The sequence below is a fragment of the Barbus barbus genome (genome assembly GCF_936440315.1).
Source record: "Barbus barbus genome assembly, chromosome: 15".
NCBI classification, from domain to species: Eukaryota; Metazoa; Chordata; class Actinopteri; order Cypriniformes; family Cyprinidae; genus Barbus; species Barbus barbus.
Genome location: NC_136743.1, coordinates 2,859,408 through 2,878,959, shown reverse-complemented (window position 1 = coordinate 2,878,959; position 19,552 = coordinate 2,859,408). Strand labels below are relative to the sequence as shown.

Here is a 19,552-nt window from a genome sequence, read left to right as displayed (position 1 = left end):
CTTTCTCTGAACTTAGATCACATGCTGATCAAGTTAGCTCGGTTTGGGTTATAAAACACAGTTATTTAAACAGTTATTTAGTGTCTAATAAACGGCATAAACCTTGAATCAGGATTCCACAGGCAGGGTTTGGGTGGAAAACATGGATGCCGTGTGTATTAGATCCGTGAGGAACAAGCTGGATTGCATTATTATTTTTATAAAGAAGCAATGCATATGTCTACCATACATGAATCATGTGACCAAAAAACCAAAACAAATATTTCAGCAGTCAGACTTTAGTGGCAATGGCTTCTTCCAGATGGTCTTGCTGCTATGAAGGGTTTAAACGTTTGCATGATGAGGTTTAATGTCAAAGCTTTACCTTGTTTATAGCACACTTACTTGCTCTGAGGAGAAGAGATTTTTTGCTTGATGCTGTTGAAGCAATTTACAGAATGGAAATATACAAAATCAAAGCAATGAAAGGTTTCACACAACTGAACATTACTGTAAGATGAGACAGAGAAAGAGGGACAGAGAGATTCAAGGAGGAGAGGCCGTGCATTTCAGAGACATGCTGAGGAGATTCATTCTCTGTCAGAGTCTGGAGGCAGGATATACCGCTGACATCAAGCGGCTCATGTAGGACTTTCTGGGATGCATTTGAGCAGGCAGAGGTTTAAAGTCAACATGAAATCAAAACCGACCCTATTTAGTATTTCAATACACATTTGTAGCCATAAATGTTATTCAAAAACAAACAAAATAAATGTATAAAAATGATCAAAGTAAACAACCCACCCCACCTCTGAACTTTCAGCCAGTGTTGTTATTGTCAAATAAAACTAAAACTATTAAATAAAATCTTTTTCAGTAATTGAAATTAAATAAAATGCAAATGTGCTATATAAATAAACTTGTCTTACCTTAAAATTGAATTAAAACGAAAACTGAAATTAAAAATAAAAGCTAATTCAAAATATTAATTAATGATATAACAGTATTTAAATAATACCTCACTAGCTAGGTTTACGTGCAACCAAATAATCTGTTAGTAATCGGACTGATGGCTCAATCGGAGAAAAGCCTTCAATGAAATGAAATTTCGACCGGATTGGAAGGGGTGGTGTAGACCTTTCTTAATCCGATCAAGAGGACATGTAAACACTTGATCGGATTGAAAACCAAAACTGGAAAGTACTGCGCACATGCAATGACATAGAAATGGTGTAATGACGCATGATGCATGGAACGAGCGGTTGAATTTTGTAGAACAATGTGTCATAAATGACTGTCATGTTATCTAAAATTCTCCTTCCATTCATTGTCAGTGAAGGTCCTGTCAGGCCTCACTTAATACTCTCATCCACAGACAGGCATTGTCTTGACTATGGGAATGGGCAATTTTACTGCTTGATAAATAAAAGCAGCATGGCAAAAAGCTTCACGTGCATCTCATCTCATAGTTAGCACCCGAAATAGAAAAATATTAAGTCTGTTCTTTGAAACATAGAAAAGAAGCATAAGGATAATTGTATGTGCAAACAGTGCAGTGTGCTCATGTCAAATTTGATACTGAAGCTTGTAACATATAAACACGCACATCAACCCAATCACTTTTTAGTGATCATGTGAACATTACGTTCGGATTCATCAGCTGCCAAGATTTGATTTTTCATTCAGATACTGTTACCGACTCCATGCAAGTCAATAGTTCAAATTAACAAACAGCCAAACATCTTTCTAGTTATTATTTTAGGCTGCTGTTGAAGGTAAAGTGATCTTTCTAAAATCTTACAAACAGTTAAAGGGGTCATCGGATGCCCATTTTCCACAAGTTGATATGATTCTTTAGGGTTTTAATGAAAAGTCTATAACATAATTTGGTTAAAATTTCTCAATGGTAGTGTAAACACCTTCTTTACCTTGTCAAAATCTGCTCTGTTTTCATCAAGCCGTTTTTTTAGGTTTATGTTGCTTTAAATGCTAATGAGCTCTGCTCGCCCCGCCCCGCCCCTTTCTTCTGTGGGGTGACGAGCAGTACTGTTTACTTTAGCCACGAAACTGGCTAACTAGCACGTTATTAGGAAAGGCGATGTGCAAAGATTTTTGCGATGATTCGCGCGAACATAGACACAGGGATCGGCGCATTCACTTCAAAGCGAAAGTAACGTTAATCCTCTGCATCTTCAGCGGCTCAGATGTCAGGAGTAAATGATGACTGCTTTATTCATTATTACATCCAACAACAAAACACTTCAATCGCTTAATCTGAGACATCTTGTCTTCCCCTGCACTGGAGGCGGACAGCTCTCAGCACACTCAGGGCGGGTCTAAGGTAAGACGGCTTGTCAATCAACTATTTTTGGGGGGCCTATACAGAACTACGTCATTTTGACAGGAGTCTCAGAACAGCCTGGTTTGAGAAAGGGGATTTTAAAACAGGGATTTAAAAAAAAAACACTGGGTGGACTTTTTATCATTATAGGATGGACGTGCACACACACTTCCAACACACATTTGTGTTCAAACAACTTGAAAAGTGAATTTTGCATTCGATGACCCCTTTAACACAGTCCCCTTAAATGTAATAGAAATACAGCAATAATAGCAAATAATGCTAAATTTTGACGTGCTGGTCATCATGTGACGATCCAATCAGTTAACCACGAATAAAATAAAATGTTAATATAAGGATTTTTTAATCCTCATTGAATGTTACATGGAAATAAAATGGTTTTGAATGTGGTTTCATGTTGACTTTGAGATTACGTAACATTTAAAGCAAACGTTGAAGTTCTAGACAGGAAAAGTCAGTGACAGAGACATACATTTTTTGATCTATCCAGGAATCTAGTGAACCGTTAAAAAAGTGATATCATTAAGAGAGAAAAGAGTGTACTGGCGAACAGGAGTAGTGAGAAGAAAGAAGGATTGTGGGAATTCAGGGAAAAGATGAATATTGGCTGTTATTTCCATGGATGCCAGAGAAAGACAAGCAGTCACCCACCTATCCACGATCAGATAGATACGACCACTGACTTTAGTATAGCTGCGAGGTAAGGGATGGCAAGGAAAGATGGGAGCACATGATTGGTTAAAATAAGAAATGGATTTGCATAAATAAGATTGATGACTGGCAGCATTTAACAGATAAAACAAGGATGACACTGCTGCAGATTCAATACAGGGAAAACGATCATGAATGAAGAGAAATGAATAGGGTGACCAGATGTCCCGTTTTTCCCGGGACAGTCCTGTATTTCAACTCTATTTCTAGTGTCAAGTGTTTCTAGTTATTTTGAAAAAATAATGTTTTGTCCCGTATTTCACAATTTCTTTACGACTGGGTGAACAGAGCGATTAGTAGAAGTGTTCTGTCATGCGAGAACAGCCTATATTAATAATATACTTTCAAGTCTCAAGACAACCAGTGTGGGGGCTCCACAGGGATGTGTACTGTCACCATTATTGTACCTGTATATACTAATTATTGGGTTTCACATTGTAAATCAGTGCAAATTTTTAAGTTTGCATTTGATACTACATGGTTTAATAACAAATAATAACGAATCAGCCTATAGAAGGGAGGTTTCTACACTGTTTGAATGGAGTTGCACTCATCATTTGAAGTTGAATGTCCTAAAAACAAAGGAAATGGTGTTTGATTTCAGACAGAGGACAAATGCTGTTTTGCATTGACTATTAAAGGTCAAGACACTGAAAATGTTCAATGTTTTAAGTTTCTCAGGACTACCATCTCTGCAATGTTAAAGTGGGACGACAACCTAAGAGGCATTATCAAAAAATCTCATCAAAGGTTTTTTTTTCTTAAGACAGCTTAAAAAGTTTGACGTATCTAAAGTTGGTATGTTCAATTTTTGTAGAGCTGTCATTGAAAGCATGCTGACTTTCTCACTTATAGTGTGGTTTGGTAGCTCCACAGCTCAGCAGAGAAGTCAGATTAGTAACATAACTCGGGTTGCTTCGAAAATTATTGGGTGTGATCTTCCCACTATTGATGAGATCTATGTCTCACGTTTGCAGAAAAAAGGTTTAGCAATCCTGAAAGATCCCTTACATCCAGCCAGACACCTCTTTATGCCTCTTCCTTCAGGCAGACGCCTTACAGCAATTAAAACTAAGTCTACACATTTTTTGAACAGCACTTATTGTAGGATTGTTCATGCTCTTAATTACTCTGGTGGCTATGCATCTGTATTTCATTCCTTATAATTGATAGAACATATGTAGCTGTGCATGTATTTATGTTTGTATTTAAATTTTTGTTATTATTGTTGATGAGCTCACCAAAGCAAATTCCAAACAACTAAGGTGTATGGCAATAAATAAATAAATTAATTAATATTACATTGATTCGGTCTTAAAGTGCCGCTATTATGCCATTTTTACGGTTGCTAATATTGTTTTATTAGTCTCCTAAAACAGGTTTACATGCATCCAAGGTCAAAAAACAGTTTAGTTTTCTCTAAAAATAGCTTTAATTTTACCTAATTTCTAAATGTTTCCTAAACGACTCTTGCGAAGCAGTTCAAAGAATTAGTCTCCCTAAACCCCTCCTTTCCGTGAGCCCTCGCTGCTGTGATTGGTCAGATGGCCTTTGTGATTGGTCTGCCGTGTACAGCGCGAATGACAGCCCATGGGCGGATATTATGCAAATGTGTTACTTTGTGACGTACAGCCGTAACAGATTAAGATTCAAATTCCTAACGACTCGTTTAGGCGATTGCGAGTCTACTCTTTTTTTTGATAGACAATAAATTTATATATCGTGCACTTTCGGCTTCACAACTTTGCAGAAAGTTTGTTCACATACTGCTACATGACACACTGCATGAAAGATAATATTCGAAAAGGCATAATAGGGGCACTTTAAAGGGACAGCAGCCTAATTAAATACATGATTAAGGTTAATCACTAATGATAATCAAAAAACAAAAGATTTTAAATAAAGTATACATGTTGAACCTACTGTATTAGAAAAAATGAGTTTATTTAATTTGTATCTATTGTATTTGTCTTATGGTTTGTAATTTAGCTATCATGAAATGGTCATTTATTGACCCCCCCCAGATCCGTATTGAACCATGAGAAATCTGGTCACCCTAGAAATGAAGAAATGAGGAAACGGGGCATGAGGATGAAACAACATCAAGTTAAGTTCAGCAAGACAATGAAACAAACTCCTTCAGTAGGAGTACAGTAGTAATAAAGTAAGATATTGCTCAAATTAATTATTAAAGCAATGTAACATTAGAGTTATTGTTCAACACACAATTATCCTAATAATTATATAAAATAATATTATGTTTTAATAATAATAATTCTATGCATGAATAATAATGACAATAATAATAATGGTTAGTATTATTATAATATAATGTTTTAATGAGAATTCTGAGCTAATTATTGCTTATTATTATTATTATTCAACAACAAAAATAATAATAACAATTCTAATCAATCACAAGCACATAATAATATTATAATTGTTTATTTTTATTATTATTTCACTAGCTGATTTGACATGTGGTTACAGGTATGAATTTGTGTTAAGACATCAAATGTTACTCGTTTATGACACATGACATCTCCACACTTCCTGTTAGCATCAGCTGTGACTGGCGGGGAAGCGTCTCTCACCTGTAAATGGTGCTCTGCTCTTTGCTGATGACGGCTTTGAGATCGGTGAGCTGTAGGAAGCCGTCGTGGAAGTAATGCAGGTGCAGAATGCAGACCAGCAGGAAGGACGTGGGGATGAAGATACGCGTGAACAGATCAGAGAGGTTGTACTTCTCCAGACCGATGTCCTTCAGTCTAAGAGACAAACAGAGAATCATTACAGCATTATTCGGACTTAATACTTTGCGCCTCAAATTAGTCATATACAAAGTTTAATGGACCACAAGGCAGCTGACTAGGGTCTGCATTGTACAGTTTGTGGTAAGTTCAACTGATCAAACACATCTAAGGATGTTGGAAACTCACACTTTTTCTGACATGCCCGTCATTTTGGTCCAGGTAGCGATGGCGTTCTCAAACTGACATGTGTAGATTAGGATGAGCACTAGCATGGTGTAAACCACCACAGACATCCAAAAGTACTTCAGGATCCTGCGCCACCACTCATAATGCACCTGAGGAGAACAAAATCGCTCTTTCAAAGACCTTTAAAAGAAACGTTACTCCAAAAATGTAAGTTCTGTCATAATTTATATTTCTAAATAAATATTTATCTATTTTATCATAACATATTTGGGTATATATATCTCATATATATTATTTGTCATACACATATATTTATTTATATACATTATATTTAAACAAATTATGTATAAAATTTACAATAAAACAGGCATCTTTTTATGCAAAAATACAATAAAATAATAATTATCAATTATATTGACAAATTCTATTTATAAAATTAGAATTAAAACCAATTAAATACATACATATATATGTATATATATATATATATATATATATATACATATATATATATACATATATATACACATATATATATATATATATATATATATATATATATATATATATATATATATATATATATATATATATATATATATATATATATATATATATATATATATATATATATATATATATATATATATATATTCAACTATATATATAATTTAACATAAAATAGACTTAATGTGACGCAAAAAATACAATTAATAGAATAAATTAAACAAATTTTGCATATAGGCTTAATTTAATGCAAAACGTTTCTGGGTGAACTACGGTATATGTATAAAATTAAACCTATTTTTCAGTAAAATTAAGCAAATGTTACAGAACATTTTATAAATACATATAGTTTTTTATTTCATCATTTTTTATTTTGTATAAAATATATATTTTATTTTTTGCAGTGTAACCTGTGTAGCCACAAGTCAACAACCTAACAAGCTTTCTAGGTTTTCTATGGTTAGACAGCAGTGCAGCACCTGGTAAAGAGCCACGCATGACAGAAACATCATCATGTAGATGATCTTGTACATGACCATCTTTCCTTCGAAGCTGACGAAGAAGAACATTCCTCCACAAACATAGATCCAGTATTTCACCAGCAGAGCCATCACTAGTTTCCCAATCACGTGCATCAGGTCATTCTCGTCCCCCTTCTCTTCCTCTTCGTCTTTTTCGTCCTCTGCAACCCACATGGAAAGTTATATCTTTATGAATATATAACAATTAAGAGAGATTTGCTGCAGTGACTATTAAAGGGTTTAATCTGTATGTTACATATAGGAAACCACCTTTTTTCTGCTCATCTACTTGGACGTCACAAAGAGCTGCTTCCTCTTCCATCTTCTCTTGTCTCTCCATCAACGTTTGTCTGAGCAGAAGCCAGAAACTCAGCTGACACAGAACCTACAAAAAAACGCCAAAAACACATTAGTAAAATGCTCTGTAGAAACTCAATTTTGGCGTTTCAATAAAAAACCGATTTAGGGTCTGAATGGACTGAAACTTAGTGTAAAAAATAAATAAAAATAATGCATAAAATAATATAAAAAATTAAAATTAAAATACTATATATTTATTAATTAATTGTATATATATATATATATATATATATATATATATATATATATATATATATATATATATATATATATATATATATATATATATATATATACATATATTATATACTAATATATATAAACCCGATTACAAAAAAGTTGGGACACTTTAAAAATTACGAATAAAAAAGGAATGCAATAATTTACAAATCTCATAAACTTATATTTTATTCACAATATAATATAGATAACATATCAAATGTTGAAAGTGAGAAATTTTGAAATGTCATGCCAAATATTGGCTCATTTTGGATTTCATGAGAGCTACACATTCCAAAAAAGTTGGGACAGGTAGCAATAAGAGGCCGGAAAAGTTAAATGTACATATAAGGAACAGCTGGAGGACCAATTTGCAACTTATTAGGTCAATTGGCAACATGATTGGGTATAAAAAGAGCCTCTCAGAGTGGCAGTGTCTCTCAGAAGTTAAGATGGCAAGAGGATCACCAATACCCCCAATGCTGCGGCGAAAAATAGTGGAGCAATATCAGAAAGGAGTTTCTCAGAGAAAAATTGCAAAGAGTTTGAAGTTATCATCATCTACAGTGCATAATATCATCCAAAGATTCAGAGAATCTGGAACAATCTCTGTGCGTAAGGGTCAAGGCCGGAAAACCATACTGGATGCCCGTGATCTTCGGGCCCTTAGACGGCACTGCATCACATACAGGAATGCTACTGTAATGGAAATCACAACATGGGCTCAGGAATACTTCCAGAAAACATTGTCGGTGAACACAATCCACCGTGCCATTCGCCGTTGCTGGCTAAAACTCTATAGGTCAAAAAAGAAGCCATATCTAAACATGATCCAGAAGCGCAGGCGTTTTCTCTGGGCCAAGGCTTATTTAAAATGGACTGTGGCAAAGTGGAAAACTGTTCTGTGGTCAGACGAATCAAAATTTGAAGTTCTTTTTGGAAAATTGGGACGCCATGTCATCCGGACTAAAGAGGACAAGGACAACCCAAGTTATCAGCGCTCAGTTCAGAAGCCTGCATCTCTGATGGTATGGGGTTGCATGAGTGCGTGTGGCATGGGCAGCTTACACATCTGGAAAGGCACCATCAATGCTGAAAGGTATATCCAAGTTCTAGAACAACATATCCAGACGTTGTCTCTTTCAGGGAAGACCTTGCATTTTCCAACATGACAATGCCAGACCACATACTGCATCAATTACACCATCATGGCTGCGTAGAAGGAGGATCCGGGTACTGAAATGGCCAGCCTGCAGTCCAGATCTTTCACCCATAGAAAACATTTGGCGCATCATAAAGAGGAAGATGCGACAAAGAAGACCTAAGACAGTTGAGCAACTAGAAGCCTGTATTAGAGAAGAATGGGACAACATTCCTATTCCTAAACTTGAGCAACTTTGTCTCCTCGGTCCCCAGACGTTTGCAGACTGTTATAAAAAGAAGAGGGGATGCCACACAGTGGTAAACATGGTCTTGTCCCAACTTTTTTGAGATGTGTTGATGCCATGAAATTTAAAATAAACTTATTTTTCCCTTAAAATGATAAATTTTCTCCGTTTAAACATTTGATATGTCATCTATGTTGTATTCTGAATAAAATATTGAAATTTGAAACTTCCACATCATTGCATTCTGTTTTTATTCACAATTTGTACAGTGTCCCAACTTTTTTGGAATCGGGTTTGTATATTAGGGGTGTGATGAGACGAGACACGAGACTGGGTTCACGAGAACGAGACGAGATGATTCAATGAATAATTCAATGGCAAATAAATGTTTTAAACGGGTTGTGTTTTGTCACCACCCATATCAGTGAATAACAGCATTCACATCGGAAGCGTGATGATGGCCGACCCTCTGATTCATTAACATGTGCAGCGACAAAAAGTGCTTCTCACAATCCACTGACACTCGCGATGTTAAACAGTAATAGACATAGCTGAATCGTTGTCATTCAGGAATAAGATCGCGTGGGTGTTTGAAGCAAGATCGCAATTTTGGTGCAGCTCTAATGTAAACACCGCAAAATGTTTTGCAAGGATATTTTCACGTTCTGGCGAGACCAGTCGGATCTCGCAAGATCTTGTGCCACGAGATCTCGTCACATCCCTAATATATATATATATATATATATATATACACATTAAAGATATATACAGCAGAAACTGTACCTATTGTCGAGGCCTGATTAAAGTGAAAATATATAATCTCATGCAAAATCAGGCAGTTCTGTGTGCAATTGTTACCTTGGTGCTCAGTTCAGTGAAGGGCACCTCCATCTTCAGAAAGAAACCCGGCACTGGTTTCAAGCGCTCAAAACCCCAGATATACTGAAGGACCAACAGGAGGTTCCCGTAGGCCACCATGAACGGCGAGGTCATCATGGCATATTTCCTCCGGTCTCGTACCATCCACAGAGTACAGGACCACAGCAAAAAGACAAACGTCAGCCAGCTAACGTACGTTATACTCCACGCCTTAGAAATGAAGAAAGATAGATGATGAGATGGCATGATTCATATTTTTATGTTTTCTGTTGAATTATTTCCTACACAAAATCTAATGTAGATCTTCAAATAGTTCACCCAAAAATTTCAATCTGCTGTTTATTTACTCACCCTCAGGCCACCCAAGATGTAGATGACTATATTCTTCAGTAGAAAAGTAAAGCTGAAACCGTGGTCTTTGGTTATTCATAAAATGCAAGTCAGTGGCTACAGATTTTTGAGAATTAAAAAAATTAAAAACATATTAAGTAACACAAAATTAACAGCCGTGTCTCATGATGATATATTCAGGTCTTATGAAGAGAAACGATCGGTCTGTACAAGAAACTAAATATTATTTACAACATTATTACCTGTAATCCCGAGCATCAGACAATGGGGAAATCGGATTTCTGGTTAAAGTAACTGATTCACCAGTTCATTTGTGTACTGTAATCATGTAATGACGTGATGTACACGCAATTATATTATTAAAGCATCCAATGAGGATGTGAGATGTGGATGTTTTCCATATTTCAAGCATATAGCAAATAAACTAGTCTTCCTCAGCTCAGAAACCAAGAAAAACAAGTGCTCGGTTAACACACGCACATATGAGCGGCTCATCGGTCTTCGGTCCGAGTCAAACTGCTTCCTCAGCTCAGTTAGTGTTGGAGGAACTGGAGCGCTGAATCATTCATTCATCATAGGATCAGATATGCTGGTAGACTGGCTCATTTTGAGTCTGAGTGACTGTCAGGAATCTGAAAGTAAGTTTTGATTGAGTAACTTGTAGATCTGTATTAATTTTGTGTTCCTTAATATGCAGATTTGTTTTTCTTTCTCAAAAACAAGCATCCACTGAATTGCAACTACTGGTTCACTGAAGAAAATACATAACCTACATCTTGGATGGCCAGAGGGGGAATACATTTTTTGTGTGAACTATCCCTTTAACCTCCTTCAAACCTTTGACCTTCTCACCATCATAGCAATAAGAGCACAGATGTAGCTCTGCTTCATAATGAACTTGAACACTTTCACGAGAGCGCCTGGCGGCGCGCCCTGCTCTTCCTCTTCTTCATCTTCTTCCTCTTCGTCTTCCGCCTCTGTCTTCTCCTCTTCCTCCTCCAGCTGTGAGTCCAAGATCTCATTTGTGTTTTCATCCATCTTCTCTGTGTGGAGCATTAAAATAATACTCATTTACATTTGTTCACTTAAGAAAAATGTCAGTGAATGATCAGATATTAGTTAACTAGGAACTATTCTCAGCTACAGACAGCGGTGAGATTTTAATCAGTTAGCCGTGTTTAAAAAGTACCAGGTTATAGTGCAATGAGCTCCTTTGAAAAAGAACTTGAGTCACTGGATTTGCCCCAGTTTTTTACCTTTTTTTTTTTTTTTACCGGCCTTAGTATCACATAAACTAGACACTGAAGAACAGAACAGTTTATTGCACTTTTTATCAGCTACATGTTGTTAAACATATTTTGATTGAAGCACTGATAGATCTTATTTTAGTATTATTGAGATACTATTATAGTTTTGAGTTTTTAGTAACAGTTTGAATTAGTTTTTATTTTTCTACTTAATATTCATTTTAATTTTTGTTAGTAATAGTAATTTTGTTGTGCATTTTTGCCATTTATGTTAGTTTTAAAAAAATTTTTTTAAGTATGTCTGTATTTTTTTAAATTAATTTATACTTCTGTTTTAATATTTTTTTATATTTTAATTTAGTTAACATTTATGTGAAGTAACACATTTTTTTTATGGTTCTATATTTATGATAACCTTGGGTAGAATATACAGTTAGAAGTTGAATTGTTTTATTAGGTGTTACAGTTCAAAGATATCTATGGATGTGTATTAATGGTGTGTCACCTTCAAATTTGACAGGCTGATCCACTTTGTACTGAGGAGTTGAGTAAATGTCCAGACTGACCGGTCCGTTCTCAATGGGCACAGCGGAGACATAATCAAACGACGTCCCATTTGAATTCACCACCACTACCTTTATAGCAACACACACACAAAAAAAAGACATAAGTGACAGGTCATATAATGTGCACAGAAAATAACTAATACCTGTCTAAAAGCAATTAATATACAGCATGCAACATTTTTTGTTTTCTATAATAATTGTTTTTGGCAGCCAGTTTTAGAAAGATGAAAGAGTCATCCAGTACATCTAGTTTTAACACACACATGTCGTTTCACAGTTGAAGTGTGTAAAAATCTTTGTTTGTCAAAATGGGTGAATCTCACAAAACCAACAACTAAATTTCCAAAGAAAAATGAACAAATAAGCAATTATATTTAACAAAGAAAGCAATTTTTTGTTGTTGCATTGTTACATTTTAATCAACCACAAATTTTCGCTACAAATTCTCCTTAGCAGAATGCAAAAATAAATAATAAATAAATCTAAAAATTAAAGACAGTATATTTTTATTACAATAATTAATTAATATGCAATTAATATCAATTTAATACTATCATTAATAATAAAAAATAATTCAAATCTAATGAGATTTATGGGATTAATGGGAAATATGAAATATATTTTGAAAATACAGTCGTGGGAAAAATTACAGAGCTGTGGGTTGCAGTTTTTTGGGCTACATTTATAATGTGATGCGGCCGCCCAAAGTGTATACACGTGATCGCAAAAGGAAGTTATTACAAACACTCGATGGTGGTTTAAAGTGAGTATCCATGACTGTGATTAACGCGATTAATTTTTTTAATCGATTGACAGCACTAGTTACAATACAAGTGTTAAGATACTTTCGTTTTGATCGCTACTGTAGACAATAAGTGTTACCAAACTATAAACTTTTATCCCAGTAGGCCTACTTCTGTTATTTAAATGTCTATAACACAGAAATAATGATGTGTGGTTGAAAAGACTGTTTGTGTTGCTCTTTCTGGATCAGCAGCAGCATGAATGCAGATTTGAATGTCTTTAAGATCCTTACGATGTGAAACAGGTGTTAGTGGAGTTGGTATGAGCAGCGTGTGTTTTGTCGCCACCCGTATCAGTGAATAACAGCATTCACATCGGAAGCGTGATGATGGCCGACCCTCTGATTCATTAACATGGGCAGTGACAAAAAGTGCTTCTCACGATCCACTGACACTCGCGATGTTAAACAGTAATAGACATAGCTGAATCGTTGTCATTTAGGAATAAGATTGCGTGGGTGTTTGAAGCAAGATCGCAATTTTGGTGCAGCTCCAAAATCTAACCTTTCAGTGGATAATAAGAATTTAAAATTTAATAAATTTTCTCCTATAATGCCTGATGAGGTTAGAGAACACCTGACAAGAGATCAGAGACCATTCCTTCATCCAGAATCACTCCAGATCCTTCAGATTCCCAGCTTTTTTACTGTTGGTATTTGATAGAATTCATGATACCATGTGTCTAAACAAGATGTCCAGGACCTCCAGCAGAAATATAGGCCCACAACATCAAAAATACAGCAGTATATTTCATTGTACACATGGGGTACTTTTTATCCCTGTGTTCACCAAACCCATCTTGAGTGTTTGCTGCTAAAAAGCTCATTTTTTAGTTTCATCTGACCATAGAAGCCAGTCCCATTTGAAGTTCCAGTCGTGTCTGATAACTGAATATGCTGGAGATTGTTTTTGGATGAGCTAGGAGAATTATTCTTGAAACCCTCCCAAACAACATGTGGATATGTAGGGGCTGTTTGACCATTTTTTTTTTTTAAGGTTTTCTGACCCCGAGACTCAACTATTTTCTGCAATTCTCCAGCTGTGGTCCTTGGAGAGTCTTTAGCCACTCAAACTCTCCTCTTCACCGGGCATTAGGATGATATAGACACACGTCCTCTTCCAGGCAGTTTCGTAACATTTTCTGTTGATTGGAAATTCTTAATTATTGCCCTGATGGTGGAAATGGGAATTTTCACTGCTCTAGCTCTTTTCTTAAAGCCACTTCACTAATTTGTGAAGCTCAATTATCTTTTGCTGCACATCAGAAATATATTCTTTGGTTTTTCTCATTATGATGGATGATTAAGGGAATTTGGGCTTTGTTTTCCCTCCTGTTTATATTTCTGTGAAACAGGAAGCCATGGCTGGATAATTTCACGTTCATAATCACCCTAGAGTGCTCAAAATTGTGAATATGAATGGGAATATATTTCAGAGATATTTTACTCATCAGAATTTCTATGGGTGCCAATAATTGTGTCCAACGTGTATTTGAGAAAAACATTTATTTCATAATGATATTTCCCCCCATTTTAAATTCTTATTATCCATTGAAAGATTAGATATTTGTGAATTTTTTAAATAAAAGATCAAAAAGATTAACAATGCAGATTAATTTTCACAGCCTTCTTTGGTCATATTTACCAAGGGTGCCAATATTTTTGGCCATGACTGATATATATATATATATTTATTTATTATTATATATTTTAAATAATATATAATTATAGATATAAATTGCTCAGTATATTGCAGTATATTTAATATTAATAACAATATATATTATTTATTTAAAAACAGGAACATTAAATTTAATGAGATTTACAAAACAAATAGTCATGAAAATTTGGAGGAGTGGGGAGGCTTTCTTTTTCTTTTCATTTAACGGTTTTGGAAATTCACCCAGAGAGATCGCATTTCACCCCAAAGCCACTGAATCATGCCAGGCTGCTAAAATCAATCACACTATATTTGTCTACAGTTAAAATTTGCAGACACAGAGTTACATAAAACTTGGCAAAACCACAGCGATAGCAAACCTCCGAGGTGCTGTACCCGTCCTGAGTGGAAATGAGCTAAAGAGAGAGAGAAAGAAAAGACAGCAGACGGGGCAAGGTGAATGTATTGATGAGCACAGGAGGGTCGATAACATTATGCTGTTCTCTAACATCAGCGCTGATCAGAGCAAAGTACAGCGGCGCTATTCACTGATAGAGACCAGCACTCAGTCCGATGTGAGCTAAAAAACCTTTAATGCTGACGGGAGAGGATGGACGCTAAAGTTTAAGATAACACGGACACTCTTGATGCTGTAGCCACAACATTTAAATTACGCACGAGTCAATTTTGTGATATTTGGCTTTTCATACCGTGTTGTTTCAGACTAGTGGAACAAAAACTGTGTTTAAAAAAGTGTTTATATTATTGCAAGGTTTTTATTGAGGAGTTTATTCATAAATCATTTGCACTGATTTATATTTAAACAAAATCTCCACTTAAGCAGCACTTGCATACGCCAAATTTAACAGTTGTATTCATATATATATATATATATATATATATATATATATTCTGAAGGGTTTTATTGATGGGTTTGTTCATATATAATTCATACTGATTTGTATAACATTTTATTCCTAAAAACATGGTGAAAATGTATATCTTTAAAGGCTGTTAATGTTTTCTCCACTTCAGCAACACTTGCAAACTCCAAACTAAACAGTTTCATTTCATATTTTTATTTCATATTCTTATCCAAAATCCCTTCTATAAAAACATTTAACTCAACAAAATGGAAAAAATAATTTTGAACCTGGCTTTATCCAATATTTAGATATATATTCTAGAAATATATCTATGTAAGTGTTTTTTTAATGAGCTAATGCCTCATTTGAGTATTTAAAAATTTTAATTTCAGGAATGTTAGTTATTCATAATGCATTACTTCAACTATTCATTAATTTTTTTTGCCCCAATTACCTGGGATGTTCTGACTTAAAGGGATAGGGAAGCTACTTTCTTCCACTGAACACAAAAGAAGGTATTTTGAAGAATGTGAGTACTATATACATTCTTCAAAATATTTTCTTTTATGTTCAAGAGAAGACAGATACTCATACAGGTTTGGAACAACTTGAGGGTGAGTACATTTTCAGTTTTGTACATACATTTCTAGAAAATAAATCTGAACACTGGACAAAGCCAGGTTCAAAATTCATATTTAATTTTGTCGATATATTAGAGTTAAATATTTTAATAGAAGGGATTTTGGATAACTCTTTTTATCACTCAATAAATCTGAAAATACTGTCAACAACCAGAAAAAATAACATTTTCACCATGTTTTAGGAATAAAATGTTATATAAATCAGTGCAAATGATATACATGCATGTGCATGTAAGTGCTGCTGAAGTGGAGATAAAAACTGTATTGTATGTAATGTAATTCAAATAGATGCAATAACAATTTAAAGTGTATTTCGAATGTTTTTGTTCCACTAGTCTATGACCTTATTACATGCATGTTAAATTCAGACTTGTGGCCTTTAAAATTGAATTGAATTAAGCTAAAGTTTAGCCTTTTTCTTCATTTCAGCTTTAAAAATGCTCTGTTTCCTCACATTTCTTTCCTCAGTTTTCTGATGTGCCTTCCACCAGAGCAGCCGCTTCCCAATCGGCGTGGGAATGAAGCTGTTTCCCGCGGTCTGATCTCCCTCGTTTATCTCCTCTTCCTCACTCCCCTGCTGGAGAAAGATCGATAAACACACAAATATATTCAGTGAGTAGCGTGAATGAAATTAAAACATGTATCACGGAGCAGCTTGCAAATGAAAACACCGAAGATGATAAACACGCTTAATGGAGTCATGAGATGAAAAACAACAACACAACTAATCATTTCATCAGATGAAGGCGGAACGGCGTTTATGATTCATCATCGATCTCTCTGTGAAGTCACTTAGATTTACGGCGACAAGGAAATCATGAAATCATGCTGTGATCAAACCTAGAGGCATGTGAATCAATAAGTTCATGCATGTGAGGTTGTGAAGGACCGAGTGTATTGAGCGCTCTATAACCCGTGAACCGCAGCGTGTCACGACAGCATGTGGACAGAGATCAAACCAACATCATACGCGTCTTCATATCAGTGTTATTTTAGTATGATTGAAATACTATTATATATCCAAGATTTGTTGTTAATATTTTTGAATTACAGTTCATTTTGATATTTTGTTTTCACTTTAAGTTTCTGAAAATTTCTTGTGTGTTGTTGTTATTTTTATTAGTTTTAAAAGTCTACATAGTTTATTCATTTTTATTTTATAATTTGTTTTTGTTCATTTTTAAGTTTATTTACATATTATGTAAAGATAACATTTATTTAAATTAACAAAAATTATTTAAGTTTTAGTTTAATAATAATAACCCTTCTTCATATAAGCAAAGCATAATATACACACAGTCGACTAATATTTATTAAGGAATATTCACATTTATTAAGCATATTTTAACCACAATTTTAACTAAAAATGTTTTCTAATTCTTAATTGATCAATAAATCATTATATGTTTGTCTCTCTGTCCTCAATATTTTGTTTGCCTTTTGTAAAAACCCTACATTTATACAAATCAATTTCTTTGTATTAAAGTGGATGTAAAATGCATTAGACAAGATAAAAAACTACAATAAACTACTTTATTTATTTTTAAAATAAATTTATGTTTAAACCATTTTTTCTCCACTGGAAATTTTTGTATCCATACATCAAATTTAGTGAAGTTTCTGCTTTAAAACATAATAATTTAAAGTATAACATTTAAAAGATATCTGGATATTTTTAACTAGAAAATATAATTGTAATAATTAATTTTTGGCAGTGTGTGCATTCAAATAATACTTAAAATACACTTTAAAATATTAGTACTTTTTTCACTTGGAGTGGCATTAGGCTCACCATGATCATGGGATCTTGCAGCCACAGACGGATCAAGGTGGCCAGTGTGTAGTACAGCACCAAGAGCATGATGGGATTGACAAAATGTTGCCAGTTCAGACTACTGTTGACAGCAAGCTTCCAGGTAGAGGAACAGTCGGTTCGAACGATGGAGGAGATGCCAAACACACTGTGGAGAAAAGGTAAACCGGGTCATTAATGATATCGTTTTTATTCTGCTTCTTACTCTAGCTGTGACTGGGACTGAAAGGATCACATGACCACAGCCCATTTTAAGGGAAAAACAGGAAGTGATGCGGAAAGCACTGGCTGTCAACACTGCTACTCAACAGTCATACAGATCAAGGCGACGAGTCTTTCATCAACTACAATTAGCCCACACCAGATCACCACTAACTACACAACAACGGCTGTTTCTACGGTTCACGCCAAAACTGATAAAGACCAGCACAAAAGAGTGGGTTTATAGTATATTTCTATTTATGAATTCAAGGGAAGGATGTAAACAAGTTGATACACTGTATAAAAAAAAAAAAAAAATTGTTTACAAATATTTAAATATTTTTATATCAGGATATATCAGACACATTAGATCAATAATGTATGTACGAATGAATGACTGAATCGAATGAATGAATGAATAATACATTTTTTTGGGAAAGAAAAAGACGTTCTGAAAAAAATCCAAATTAAGTGAGTTTTAGCTTTAAAAAAAAAATCTGCCAGTGGGGTCAGAAAAATCAACTTAATTTAAAGGGAAAACGAGATCATTTTTCTTATCCCATTGTCAGATATTTTTTCTTATTTTAGACAAGTCACTTAATTTTGATGAACCTTTAAAAAGCCTCAATATCTTGTCATTTTGCTTCTCAAATAAATGTATCTTGATTTAAGAATGCAGATAATTGTACTGGAAAACAAGACTGAGGAAGAGCAGCACTTTTTGCAGTGTAAGTAAGTGTTGACAGGGTGTTTGCGTTTAATGAGTTTATCTGACCACAATGCACTTCTAACTTGAGTTTCAGTCGACTTAATTAACCTTGGAATCACAACCACAAACACAATGATGTGCAAACCTTAAAAGCGGCTTTAAACATTGAATTGATTTGAAATCACCCAGAGAAATACATCAGAAACACATTAGACATTCTTTCTGCTGTAAAAGTCAGTAAATAATGACATAATATAATAAGAAAAATAATTATTTTTGGGCTAATTATTTGGCTCATTCGAAAATTAGTACTTGAAGTACTTATACAAAGAAAAAAAATTATATTATAACAACATAATTAAACATAAAATATAGAAGTAGAAAGACTAAAATAGTGTTTTCTTCTAAAACAAACTCCAATAATATCCACTAATGACTTTTCAAAGGACCTGAGGAAAATAAAACAGCATAACGAAGCACATTTACAGACAAAAGAACAGGCCGCTATGAAGTTCAAACAAGGCCGCTCTACTAAACATAGCCTTAATGGCCTCTCACAGCCCAAGCAAACGCAGTCGGTGGATTCGATTCCCATGAAGCGCATCAAGGGCATGAGAGACGGAGCAGGAACAGGTGCAGAATCAGTCCATCAGCACAGCCTAAGCCTGAGCAGATCTGAGAATACAGCTGGAAATATGAGGTGAAGGACAACTAGTGCTGAAATACACAGCACCGGTCTGTTTGTTGCAGGCATTTGAGGCATCACAGGCCTGAGCTCAACGCGAAAAAACATAATTATACAGCATGGCCAAACTAGCCAGGATAGCATCT

The 19,552-nt window shown here is 34.7% G+C and overlaps 1 protein-coding gene across 1 annotated transcript in view; it reads right to left on the bottom strand.

Moving 5' to 3' along the window:
• Nucleotides 1–19,552, bottom strand: part of LOC306880926 (piezo-type mechanosensitive ion channel component 2-like) — a gene marked incomplete at both ends in the record, with an annotated part of 88,335 nt that overhangs the window by 43,306 nt on the left and 25,477 nt on the right. The window contains 12 exons of the mRNA XM_079434733.1: nt 385–417; nt 2,993–3,034; nt 5,647–5,820; nt 5,992–6,140; nt 6,978–7,180; nt 7,290–7,404; nt 9,845–10,075; nt 11,069–11,259; nt 11,969–12,094; nt 14,859–14,907; nt 16,453–16,575; nt 17,791–17,959. Of these exons, the coding sequence (XP_079290859.1) occupies nt 385–417; nt 2,993–3,034; nt 5,647–5,820; nt 5,992–6,140; nt 6,978–7,180; nt 7,290–7,404; nt 9,845–10,075; nt 11,069–11,259; nt 11,969–12,094; nt 14,859–14,907; nt 16,453–16,575; nt 17,791–17,959 (1,605 nt within the window). The remainder of the gene's footprint in view (nt 1–384; nt 418–2,992; nt 3,035–5,646; nt 5,821–5,991; nt 6,141–6,977; nt 7,181–7,289; nt 7,405–9,844; nt 10,076–11,068; nt 11,260–11,968; nt 12,095–14,858; nt 14,908–16,452; nt 16,576–17,790; nt 17,960–19,552) is intronic.